The sequence below is a fragment of the Patella vulgata genome, chromosome 1 (assembly GCF_932274485.2).
Source record: "Patella vulgata chromosome 1, xgPatVulg1.2, whole genome shotgun sequence".
Taxonomy (NCBI): Eukaryota; Metazoa; Mollusca; class Gastropoda; family Patellidae; genus Patella; species Patella vulgata.
The window spans coordinates 44,582,184-44,594,592 of NC_065879.2; the positions used below are offsets into that span (position 1 = coordinate 44,582,184).

A 12,409-nucleotide genomic window follows, 5' to 3' on the forward strand; every position below is an offset into this window, starting at 1 on the left:
TACAATAAATTATTTGATATGCATATGAATCCTATGGAAAAAAAATTTGTATTGTTATTTCAGATGGAGGCTTTGTATATCCATTTCTTTGTATTTATTGGTTATATGATTGGCCTAACATTGTTTGTGGGTGTGGTTATTGCTAATTATGGTGAGAATAAGGTATGTAAAATAGTTTATTATGTTCAGTATTTACAATGGTATGATGAATTAAAATTTCACCAACATTCAGCATCTTCAGAAACAAGAGAAGAGTTGTGTAAAATCTTTTGAATGGCTGCTTTTGAATCCACTCTAATAGAAAACAAAAGTTTATATATCATTCATTATTTGGATTGGTTTAGTATGGATTAAGCTATGAGAAATTAGATAAAACGATGATCAGGGACTAAAGTCTAAAGAAACTTTATAATTATTATGTCGCTCTGAATCATCTCTATTTAATTATTTTCATCATTATTTTGTTTCTGGTATAATTAAAAAGGTAGAGCATGAATTAGAAGAACTATTTTATTATCTTTATCCAGGGAACAGCCTTGTTAACTGTGGACCAGAGAAGATGGTTAGATTTAAAAGGGAGAATAAAACTTGCTCAACCTCTGCATATCCCACCTAGACCAGGTAATTAATGGATGCATTTGTTGCATTACATCTATGTTTTAAGCATTTCACCTTTCTAAAATGAAATATTGATTAACAACTGCCTGCCTAAACTCTTGATCATCAGCATGTCCAGTCTCAAAGTAATGGGGTTTGGAAGGGGTAATATGGTATTTTTTCACTGAGCTTGCAAGGAGAAAAAAATGGATGTTTGGCTTGATCCATAGTTACCAACATTATTGGGGATAATCATATTTCTTACTATCTGACTAAGATTCTGTTCATAATATAACACAAAGTTTACAGACCCTCAATAGATCTCTTACTTAGATGCATCCTCAGTTACCCAGTGTACTCATTCCGTTCTACTCCACTATACCCTGGGTTAAACTATGGCGGAGACACGTTTTCAAGTTATCTGCCCTTGATGATTGTGCTATTTTTATCGACCAATCCCATAAATAGTTATTTGAAAAGGAAGTTGGCAAAGGAAAGTAACTCTCATCGGACAATGTTGGGAGTTGACCTATTCTAAATGCGTAATTATTAACAACCAATTATATATTATGTTAATGAGGACAAGACGTTCTTATAATAATGTAGGGTCAATAGTTTTATTGAGAATCGTTCGTTCGTTCGTGCGTTCCCGGAATTTTATGTCCATGTGATATTGTAGACAAGTTATTGTGAATCAAAATTGCCAAGTATAAGATCAATAATAATAAACATAACAGAATGATATATTTCTGACAAAGAACGAATAGTAATAATAATAACAAAAGTCAAACATATAGATGTTAAACATATTTGAAATTAACAACACATACTACAGATTTTGATAATACAATTAAATATAAATAAATTATAAATGTATACATTATTTACATAAATCATTCAGTAAATGGACATGCATATGGTTATCTACCCTTATAAAAACGAAGGCGAAACGATTGGTTTGTAAACTGTTTTCTGATTGGTTCGTAGACTGTAGCTACATTCTAGGCCAGGGCAGATAATTTGAAATCGTGGAAACCCTATGGATTAACCCAGGGTATAGTGGAGTAGAACGGAATGAGTACACTGGGTAACCGAGGATGACTTAGATGTTGTTGTTAATTACGTTTATCTCTCTATGTTATTATAGATGGCAATGGTTTCCGATCGTGGATGTATGATATTACACAGAATATTATATTTAAAAGAGCTATAGTATTTTTGGTTTTAGTTAATTGTGCTATGTTATCAGTACCGGTAAGTTATTCAATGATGTATATAACCAGTTTAAATAGTGATTACCTTCTTTCTTACAAGATAATGTGATTTCTTCACCATTTGATCACTACTGATAAAATCACCATCAGAATGGGAAATAATGAATTCCAGGGGCTGACTCAGTAGGTCTGGGCTATTGTACCAGCTGGCTTCCTTGGGTCTCAAATCACTGTGAGAAATACGTATGACATGATCTATCTATAAATAACCAATGACATTTCGACCTTCACCAAAATTACCTGAGTATCCTCATCCCCTGATTCACTCTAACTGTAGACAACCACAACATATATGGAATATATATTTGTCCTTTGTAGAATAATCTCTCAGTCTCAATGGATGCAAAAATGAATGTCATTTATTTTGAAAAAATATTTTTCTGATCGTTAGTCGATGGGCCCTTGAACCATCTAGTTGGACCACGTCCGACAGTCTGATACCCAGTCCACCCAATAAGAATTCTAATATTTATATGAACTCTTATGTATTTTGAAAGTATATTGTATATGACAAATACATTTTACTTATTACATATTTTTTGTTGTAAAATATTTCAGTGGAAAGATAGTTCTATTACAAATATCCTAGCAGGATTTTCAGCAGTTTTTACCCTTTTGTTTCTATGTGAGGTAAGTGATTTCAATCCCATTATTTTATTATCAAACTTATTTAAATTTATAATGCTTAGATCGTTGCATGTATTATGGAATGAACCTATTGTCTAATCGATCAGAAAAACGCATGAACAGTAATTATGATTCTAAACTCATATAGTACAAAGTTACTATCCCATCTAGAGACTGGAAATAAAGTCCCTATTTTAGCTTTTGATGTAAGGATAGCCATATTCACTGAGGTCCGGTGTGCACATTGTTGTGCCGATAAAAGAACCCTTAATGGTTAGAAGTTTATGAAGACTTAATCAGAAATGTTGCTCTCAAGTCAAAATTTTCCTTATAGTATAGCACATTTTATTTCTGTCTGGCAGTGAAATTGAGCTGATTGAGAACTTATATATATTTTATATAGGTGATTATATTGTATATTATTTAAGGTGTTTATACAGGTAATTGTATATTATTTAAGGTATTTATGAAGATGATAGCGTTATCACCTGGAGGTTATTGGACAAGTAGAAGAAACAGATTTGATATGTTTGTAACATTAATTGGTTGTTTATGGATTGTTCTACATTTTATACCAAATGTAAGTTCTTCAAATTCATATTAGCTCACTGAACTAGAATGTTCCTTGGACCAAAAGGAATGTTTGAGATTTAGAGCTCACACACATTTAAATATTTGAAAGTGAAAATCCTTGAAAATTTATTCAATGTTTTAATATTCGTTATTCGATATCAATTAAAACTAATTTGGCATGTTAATAGCCCAGATGAATCGAATTCTTGAATAGCAGCAATGTAACGTTAATATCGTTGACTAAGCAACAAATAACTGTTATAACTGTGACTATTGAATGATATACACCACAATTGTCCAGGTTTGTGTATTAAATAGTGATGGATGTTATAAATAGTCACGCTTTTACACCAGTAATGATATCTTTTACAGCTAGTTACACACTTGCTAATTAATGACAACTGTATAATTTCTAACCACTAAACATTAGTTTAGAATACTGACCACATATATATGATTTAATGACAAAAATTGCCATTACTGAAAGGGCTAGCTTCATTAATCAACGGTATCATACCAGTGCAGGGTGTTACAGATATAAACAATCTTTCTGCTAATACTGCTTTATATTTTGGGGTTACAAGCTGATATTTAGAGACAGATCCAAGATTACAATCATGATCATATAAGCAGAACAATGTTTCCCTCAAAAAAGTTCTGATTGGCTTTTTACTCAACTATTTATGTTTTATGTCTATATATATATATATATCTGTTGATATTTATATTATTTTCAGCTTGAGTGGAGTAATGAACTAGGGTTTGTTGTTATTGTTTTAAGATTCTTTACCATAACGGGCAAACACGTAAGTATCTAAATATCTGTGGAACATATAGTCGCTGATTGTCATTTGATAGATTTTGAATCCCTTGTAAATTATAATATTGTGAAAGTGGATTCTCTAAAAGAAATATTAGTCCAAAGTGGTTCAATTCCATTCCATATTTACAGAGATATGGTGAACTGTAAATTTTACAACATTCGACTTCCTCCTCAGAAGGTATAAACTGTTTAAACAATCCAGCACAACCTAATAATGTTGAATAAAAACTTTTGATTGGACTCCTTTTTAATCCAATTTAATCAAAGCCAGGAGATTGGTTTTGCTTTTTTAACTATATCTTAAATCATCAATTTGATTTCATTTTAACACAAATTAAGCCATGAAAAATTTGATATTATCTAAAATATGCAAATGACAATCAGTGGCTTAACAGACCGCATAGGAGAAGGATGAGTCTGGAAGTGAAAAGGAATATCAGAAATGTGGAAATTCATTAATGATTTAGAGCTTTATTTAAGATATTCTGATAAATTGTCACTTTTATATACCCAGATTTTAATTTCTAATCCAATTCTGCAACCCAATGTGAACAGTACATGTATAATGATATTTTTATTTACAGGCCACATTAAAGATGTTAATGCAGACGGTTGTTATGTCAGTATTTAAGAGCTTTTTTATTATAACGGGAATGTTTTTATTGATGTTATTCTATGCGTATGCTGGTGTTATTTTATTTGGTACAGTTAAATATGGTTATAATCTTGGAAGGTATGTTTTCAATTCTTTGTTGAACATAGTATTATTTATGTGTATTACATGACAAAGTTAAGTAATCTTTTTTGTTGACATTTTGTCTGTTAAATCGTATGAACATGATACCGGACAATGTTCTCAATGGAATCGTTTAGAACATAGTGAGGTTGGGGATTGTTCATTGGGACGTATGGAAGAACCCCATTGATTTTAAAAATGTGTGAAGATACAAACATGTTAATGAAATAGGGCAAGTTTAGCTTGGTTAATGTTCGTTGCATCATTAGGTCTGTCATTTAGTCAAGTGGCATGATCTTGATTCCCCTCTTATAGGTGACCAGGAGTAGGGTCGCCTGTCCAGTCCAACCTCGTGGATTTTCTCTGAGTCCCCTGGTTTCTTTGCACTGCTAAAGACCCCTATGCCCACCAAATTAATGAAATAAAAGTGAACCATATGTTAGTCCTGAAATGACCTAGTTTGTGTGGAGTGGAGGTCAAACCCCATCTCTCTCTCTCTCTCTCGCTCTCTCTCTCTCTCTTTCTCTACATCACCAAAACCCAGTTAAAGATAGTTCCTTTGAATCTCCGGCAATTTAAGTATTGTCAACATGAGTACTGAAATGTTCTTAATACATAAAAGGCCCAATACATAAAAATAATAATGAAACTTTGAAGATTATTGTGATACAGTAAATTTGACAAGATTATTGTAATATTATTTCAGACATGCTAACTTTGAAACAGCGTCTAATGCCATTGCGTTATTGTTTAGAATTGTAACAGGAGAAGATTGGAATAAGATTATGCACGATTGTATGGTAAGTATAACTTTGATACTCTCTATGATATCTAATAACGGTTTCATCAGTCCCCATAGGGTTGGGGGGCGGGCGGAGAGAAATGGGGTTTAATGTCCACTTGACACAGACTTGGTCATTTCTGGACTAACACATGGTTCATTTTTATTTCAATAATTCACTTGCACATGGGGGTATTTAGCTGTGGGACGAAACTGGAGGACCTCGAGAAAATCGACATGGTTGGACAGGTGACCCTACTTCTTGTCACATACGACCGGGGAATCAAAACTTGTCGTGGACTCAATGACAGAATTTATAGATGGCTGTAATAGTATGAACATGTCAAGTAGCAGTACTGAATAATAATCCAGTGTAATATGACTAACTAGGTCAAGTAGTCAGTAAAGTTGTATCAGTTGTTCCAAAAAGAATAATCATACTATTTGATATGAAGCAAGAATGTTAGTTTTTGTGACTAAGAAATCCACATTCTACATGCTGTGATTGTTATAATTATATATTTTATTTTTAGGTTTCTCGTCCGTTCTGTACACCTGCTGATAATTACTGGGAGTCGGACTGTGGTAACTTTACGGCATCTCTCATGTATTTCTGTTCTTTCTACGTCATCATTACTTACATTGTACTCAATTTACTGGTCGGTTAGTTTTCATTTAATTTTATATCTGAAATATGTTTTTCTTTTTGGCAACAAAATCTTTACAATATCAAGGTTTTATGAAAAATGGCTGTTACTCTGTCTTCATAAATCAACTCTAATTCTAATCTGGGGTTAAGATATTTTATACAGGAAGGTTTTTACTTGTTTTTGTGTTATCCTGTTAATAATTGTATATTTAATCCTGTATTTAATTGTATATTTAATCCTACATTTAATTATGTATTTAATTCTATATTTAATTTTATATTTCATTCTGTCTTTAATACTATATTTCAGCTATTATTATGGAGAATTTCTCTTTGTTTTATTCTAATGAAGAAGATGCCCTTGTATCATATAACGATATTAGACAGTTTCAGAACACTTGGAATCTTGTAGATACCAATAGAAAGGTTGGTACCATCGTAATAACATCTTGATGAGTCCACCTTTTGGTAGACCCCATTTGTATTGAGGCCTTAGTCTAAATTTCCAACTCCAGTATATTCCATTTGATCTTTCATTTGAAAGGTATTGGCCCTTTGTCAAATATTTGTGGTAAACATAAAATAGTCTGTTCACATTGAACCTCAAGAACATTTTGATATAAATTCACATGCCAAGTTTCATTAAAATTGGATAAAAAATGTAGAATTATTCTTTCACATATCATTTTTAGTATGTATTCACTGAAGGTATTAACTCTGTAAATTTCCCCCTTTGGCTAAGTAGATATAAGCAATTGGAATGGTTAAGACATTGGAACAAAATAGCTGTGCTTCTGATTTAGGTAGAATGATCAAACTTTGTGTAGATTATCATAAGGTAAATTTCTTGACTGTGTTTGAGATAAGCAGAGATTTGTTGATCCTTTGGAACATGATAATTTTGATTCTATTTGGGTGAGTATTTTCTGCTCAAGTAATTAATGTGTGTCATCTTTTTATTTGGAGATTGAGGCAGGGCACATTTAGTTTAGCTTTTGTCTTTTATTTCAGGGTATAATTCCGGCCAGAAGAGTAAAATATTTATTACGGCTACTGAGAGGGCGTTTAGAGGTTGACCTAGAGAAAGATCGTCTGTTATTCAAGCACATGTGTTATGAAATAGAAAAACTACATCAGGATGGGAATGTTACGTTTCATGATGTTTTAAGGTAAAATTTATCACATGGACACCAGATACCGTCTGGTTATATTTTTTTACCCAAATCCAGAAGGTCTACCAGTATTTATTTCGATAGGTTTTAACAATTTACAGGAGCGGTTCCAGAAATATTTTAGGTTGATTGCGCTTGTAAATCCCGTGCAACTACTTGAAGCTCTGTGGTGTTTTTTTTTTTTTTTTTTTGAAGAAATATAAACTTTCATGTTGGGATGTTTAACCTAATTGCATGATGTGTATGTGACTGGATAATCATGTGTTACTGTATAATGTTACGAAGTTGTAGTGGTAAGAGATCATTGAGAATATCAAGTCACTCATATGTAAAATATGTGGATGCTGGTTTTGTCCTTTAAGGTATGCTGTAAAATCTGAGATTGCCCCTTTAAAATTTCTTTTATATCTTTATAACAATCTTATCAAATTAGATTCTTAAAATTTGACTTGTTTTTTTTTTACAGTATGCTATCATACCGTTCTGTAGATATCAGAAAAAGTTTACAACTGGAAGAATTATTGGCTCGAGAAGAATTAGAATATACCATAGAGGAAGAAGTAGCCAAGCAAACAATCAGAAATTGGTTAGATAAATGTTTAAAGAGAATTAGAACAGTAAGTAGTTTCATATATATTGGATTTCATTTTATTGTTTGAAAATCTGGTAGGATCCTGGCAATATCATTGTAATTAGCTGGTAGGGATATTGAAATGGGCTTCTTAAGTCCTGATTTTGTTTCCGGGGCATATCTCATAAATTGTTCAAGATATCAACCTATTATAGTAGTGATGCTTTTGCTACTTGTAAATTTCTCCGATTTAATCATTTTTTCGTTTCCATGGAAACAAATCAGCTGTTGATATCTGTACCTCATGTTATTTTCAGGCCTTTTAATTGTGACTAGACTAAGTCATGATACACATTATTTAGTTGTCAGTTTTGCAGGATGGAGAGCCTGGCGTGAAACAGCATTTGGTCGTTCCAATGAGACTAAAAAATGAGGTTTTAAGTACACTTTGATGTGCTCATAAAAGAACCCTTGACTGTTGGAATTATATTGCTGTCTAGGCAAAGTACACTGCATGGCTTATATTTGTCTTCATTAACTGGGTTGGGGCAGAAAACTTGGACTAAGTGATATGTATAGAGCATCATCACTTCAACAAAGGGAAATAACTACTCAAGGATAGTAGTATGGATAGTACAGCAGACTCAAGTGAGATTTATCACACAGAACATAGTGAATAGTATGTTGAAATTTATGAGAAGCAACATTAATGTCATGATTCATAAATTCCTTATCTTTCAGAAAGAACATTCCAACCTTATATCCAACTTACGAGCTACAAATGAACCAGCATTTTTTATCACGGAGCCGTCTAGTGGATTTTTAGAGAATAAGGAGGAACATAAAGATGACTTGGTGCAGACAAGAACAAGGAAAAAAGGCCATGTTGAATTACGTAATCCTGTTATACAACCACCCAGTGCTTTGCAGGTAACAGTACAATTCTTCACCAATCTACACAACCAGTCATTCAAAATACATGTTGCAAACAGTGGCTAATTCCTCTATCACTGTAAAACCTAACCCTGTCCTAGCCTTACTACTATATTCTTATCATGCACAGTCCCTTTTGAGGTGTACACATTTTGTGCCAATGATGTTGCCAGGCCTGGATGCCAGTCAGGAAGAAATTTTCCTCAGCCACCCAAAAAAATCATTCACAGCTGACATGACGTCATCAATGCTAAGAAAAGGACAACCGACTAGTTCCTTTTTCATTTTTGTTAACCGGTCTCATCCATGGTTAGAAATCTGGTCAAAAAATTATCAGGATCTGCTTCAAAATGTCAGGAGACGTCAGGAATCTGACACGTTTCTGATCTGCAGTCAAGAGCTTTGGCACCCATCTTGCAGAAACTTTTGTCATTCCAAACTCGTTGGCGATAGTCTGCTCAACCTTCTCATGAGTGATGCCCTCAACACTGGCAATATGGCAAGTGGTCAATCGTCAATCAGCCATCCCCATGTCATGCACGTGGGTAATGTTTCTTGAATGGTTGCTGTTGACCGTCTTCCAGGACACAGGTCATTGTCCAGGCTCTCTCTGACACACTTAAATTCCGCAGCCCACTTCGTTACTGTGGAAAATGAAGGGGCATCATCCTCTAATGTGGAGACCATGTCGGCATCTATCTGTGTTGGGGTTAGTCCTTGCAGCTACTTGGTGACTTCCCTATAGCCAGTTTTGTCCATTTCTGGTGATTTCAATGGGTAGGTTCACAGGATGGCTTGGTACAAAGACAATAATAACACTACAGTTGCAGTTCTTATGTCTATGATTCATTCAATGATTGTACTTTTTGGGGGCAAAAGTTTGTTTCAATCCAATTGATCTATTCTTTTCAAGCTTAGAACTTTTCAGCCAGCCCTCCTATCCTTATAATTATCATACTGTTTATATTTATTTTACCCTTTATTGTCACCATACCACTTTTCCACATATCCATATCCTCATCATACTATTTTATCCATGTATCCTTATTCCCATCATACTATGTATCGTTATTCACTCAAACTATTTATCCATATATATCCTTATCCTCGTCATACCTTTATCCACATATCCTTATCCTTGTTGTACCACCTAGAGGGTTGGATGGCCGAATGTGAGCTGTATCATAAGGTCTGTCATTGAGTAAACTGGCGTGGTTTTGATTCCCCGGTTGTACGCAACAAGGAGTAGGGATGCCTGTCCGACCTCGTGGGTTTCTTCCAGGTCCTCTGGTTTTCTCCCACTGCTAAAGACCCCTACGTGCAAGCGAATTATTGAAATAAAATTGAACCATATGTTAGTCTCGAAATGACCTAGTTTGTGTCGAGTGGACGTTAAAGCCTCTCTCTCTCTCTCTCTTTCTCTTTCTTGTACCACTTCTCCACATATCCTTATTCTTATACTAGTATCCTTTTTCTCATCATACTGTTTATCCACATACTTGTCATACATAGTGCCGCTGCCTGAGCAAAATTTCCCTCATAGCACACTGTATGGCGTATGCCCGTCTTCATTAGGCCAGAACAGTAGGACATTAAACCCCATTTCATTTTCTATTTATCCCTATTCTCTCTGTACCACATAATGGCACTTATCCTTATCTTCACCATGTCCGGATATCCTTAGCCTCACCATACACATTGTCCACACATCCTTATCCTTACCATACAACTTGGCGAGTTATTTTTATCCTTACAATACAAGTTGTTGAGTTATCCTTATCCTCACCATACAGATATCCTTATCTTCACTGGATAATATTTATGTTTTATTTCAGACTGCTTCTGTACGTAAGTTTTTGACACCTACTTTGAGTGATCCGACAAATCGAGGTGAGAAAGATCGGACCAATATGAGAAAAAGAAGTTCTAAGATGACGGCAGGTATGTAATGATAATAGTAGAGCTAATTTGATCTGAAATCGAGCCTTTCTTAGATATCCTGCAATCTACCGGAATGAAGGTCTATCAATGTTTCTACATCTTAATATTCCAAGGCCAGAGTATCACTCAATTATAGATAGTAAGTGTCATGCACAAAACAGGGAATGCTTACCTTTTCTAAAACACCTGATACCATCTTATTTCACACAGCTAATAATTTTATATTTGTATTAACACTATTTGATTGTTTCTTTCAGGAACAAAACCGCTTACCCTACCCCAGGTTAACGAGAGTAGAACAGAGGATGATACTGTTCTACAACCTCAAGAACGTCAAATAGACTCCACATTGGTTGGTCGTAATGTAACATGTGATATAGGATCATGGTGGGGAGAGTTAAGCGGATTCTCCAATCTTGATAATGGAGCTCCGGAGGTTTTGATTTGAATTCTTGACATACATTTAATAGTGGTGCCAGACTTGTATGTTGAAAATAGATTTGGAATGAGAGATATGTAGATTCGTTTCAATTTGAATTGCAGTAGGCTCATGAGAAAAGTGGAAGATGTTTTCAGGTATTGATCTTGGGGTTCAAGAAAACTGACTACAGTATCAAACTTTTTAACAGAGAAGACAAACTTTGATATGATGTTATACATACAATATAGCTAGCCCGCTCAACAAAATAAGGTGTCAACAAGAAACCGACCACCAGATAACATGAGTCCAGTGACAAGTGGTATTAGGTCTTCCAGAAAGTAAGGACAGCCTGGCTCATGCTGATCACCTAATATTGTGATTATTAGTAATTCAATTTTTGTATAAATTCATATTTAAACCAAAACACTAAATTCAAAATATGTCTTTGTCCAGTCTCCATTGTCAGGCTATAGTGTGAATATGTTCCAAATAGAATTAAAATTGTTAATTAAGCTCTTTGATTTCTGTCAAAATGAAGCATTGATTTCAATTGGAATGATGTAATGGGACAAGTTCTGTACAATAAAAGTGTGGTTATGATTTATTAAGCCACAGTCTGCTTGTTGACTAATTTCAGTTTCATTGATGGCCCATGAATAAATGTTATTGATTTCATATATTATATTCATATTCAAAGTAACCATTGACCCCGCTCATTATATAAAGTAAAAATACTCTTCTACTTAAAGCAAACCATTGTTCAGGTTTGAATCCCACGACTTGTATGGAATACCATTGTTCAGGTTTGAATCCCACGACTTGTATGGAATCTAAAAACGGCTATATCTCGGCAATGGTCTCAAATTTTGGGTACAGTTTTAATTTAAACTCCCCAGATATCATGCCAAATCTAAAATTATTTTGGCTAGGTTGTAATGCCTCAGGGTATAATGACATGCAGTATCATATCTTTCTCTCAGAATCTATTTATTGGTAATTTGTAAGTAACTGTATATATTTATGTACAGAACTGTAATAATTTATTGGGCTTTTGTGCAATTCATTATGTGCAATATTGTGGTATTGGGGTGTATAGGCCACAAGATGGCCTGGATTGTTTATGACAATCAGAAGAGCTAATTAAAAACAGCCATCTTCCATTTCACTCCATCCCAGAATTCCATCTAGGATCAAAGCCTTTTATTAATCAAGGGAAGTAACTCTATTAACACAAAGAACTCAAGAAGGCTTCAGACCACTATTCCTTAATAATATGAATAAGTTGGTTTAGTAAAGGGAGTATATGACATC

General features: G+C 34.1%; 1 protein-coding gene across 3 annotated transcripts in view; it reads left to right on the forward strand.

Moving 5' to 3' along the window:
• LOC126819681 (sodium leak channel NALCN) overlaps window positions 1-12,168 on the forward strand; it is a 30,893-nt gene extending 18,725 nt beyond the window's left edge. For all 3 annotated transcript variants that reach the window (XM_056099924.1, XM_056099925.1, XM_056099929.1), the window contains 15 exons: window positions 64-162; window positions 528-621; window positions 1,745-1,851; window positions 2,430-2,501; window positions 2,959-3,078; window positions 3,809-3,877; window positions 4,479-4,627; window positions 5,337-5,430; window positions 5,945-6,074; window positions 6,371-6,486; window positions 7,072-7,229; window positions 7,699-7,849; window positions 8,545-8,733; window positions 10,572-10,677; window positions 10,935-12,168. In XM_056099924.1, the coding sequence (XP_055955899.1) occupies window positions 64-162; window positions 528-621; window positions 1,745-1,851; window positions 2,430-2,501; window positions 2,959-3,078; window positions 3,809-3,877; window positions 4,479-4,627; window positions 5,337-5,430; window positions 5,945-6,074; window positions 6,371-6,486; window positions 7,072-7,229; window positions 7,699-7,849; window positions 8,545-8,733; window positions 10,572-10,677; window positions 10,935-11,125 (1,845 nt within the window). In that variant the 3' untranslated portion in view covers window positions 11,126-12,168. The remainder of the gene's footprint in view (window positions 1-63; window positions 163-527; window positions 622-1,744; window positions 1,852-2,429; window positions 2,502-2,958; window positions 3,079-3,808; window positions 3,878-4,478; window positions 4,628-5,336; window positions 5,431-5,944; window positions 6,075-6,370; window positions 6,487-7,071; window positions 7,230-7,698; window positions 7,850-8,544; window positions 8,734-10,571; window positions 10,678-10,934) is intronic.
• Window positions 12,169-12,409: the final 241 nt, after the last annotated feature.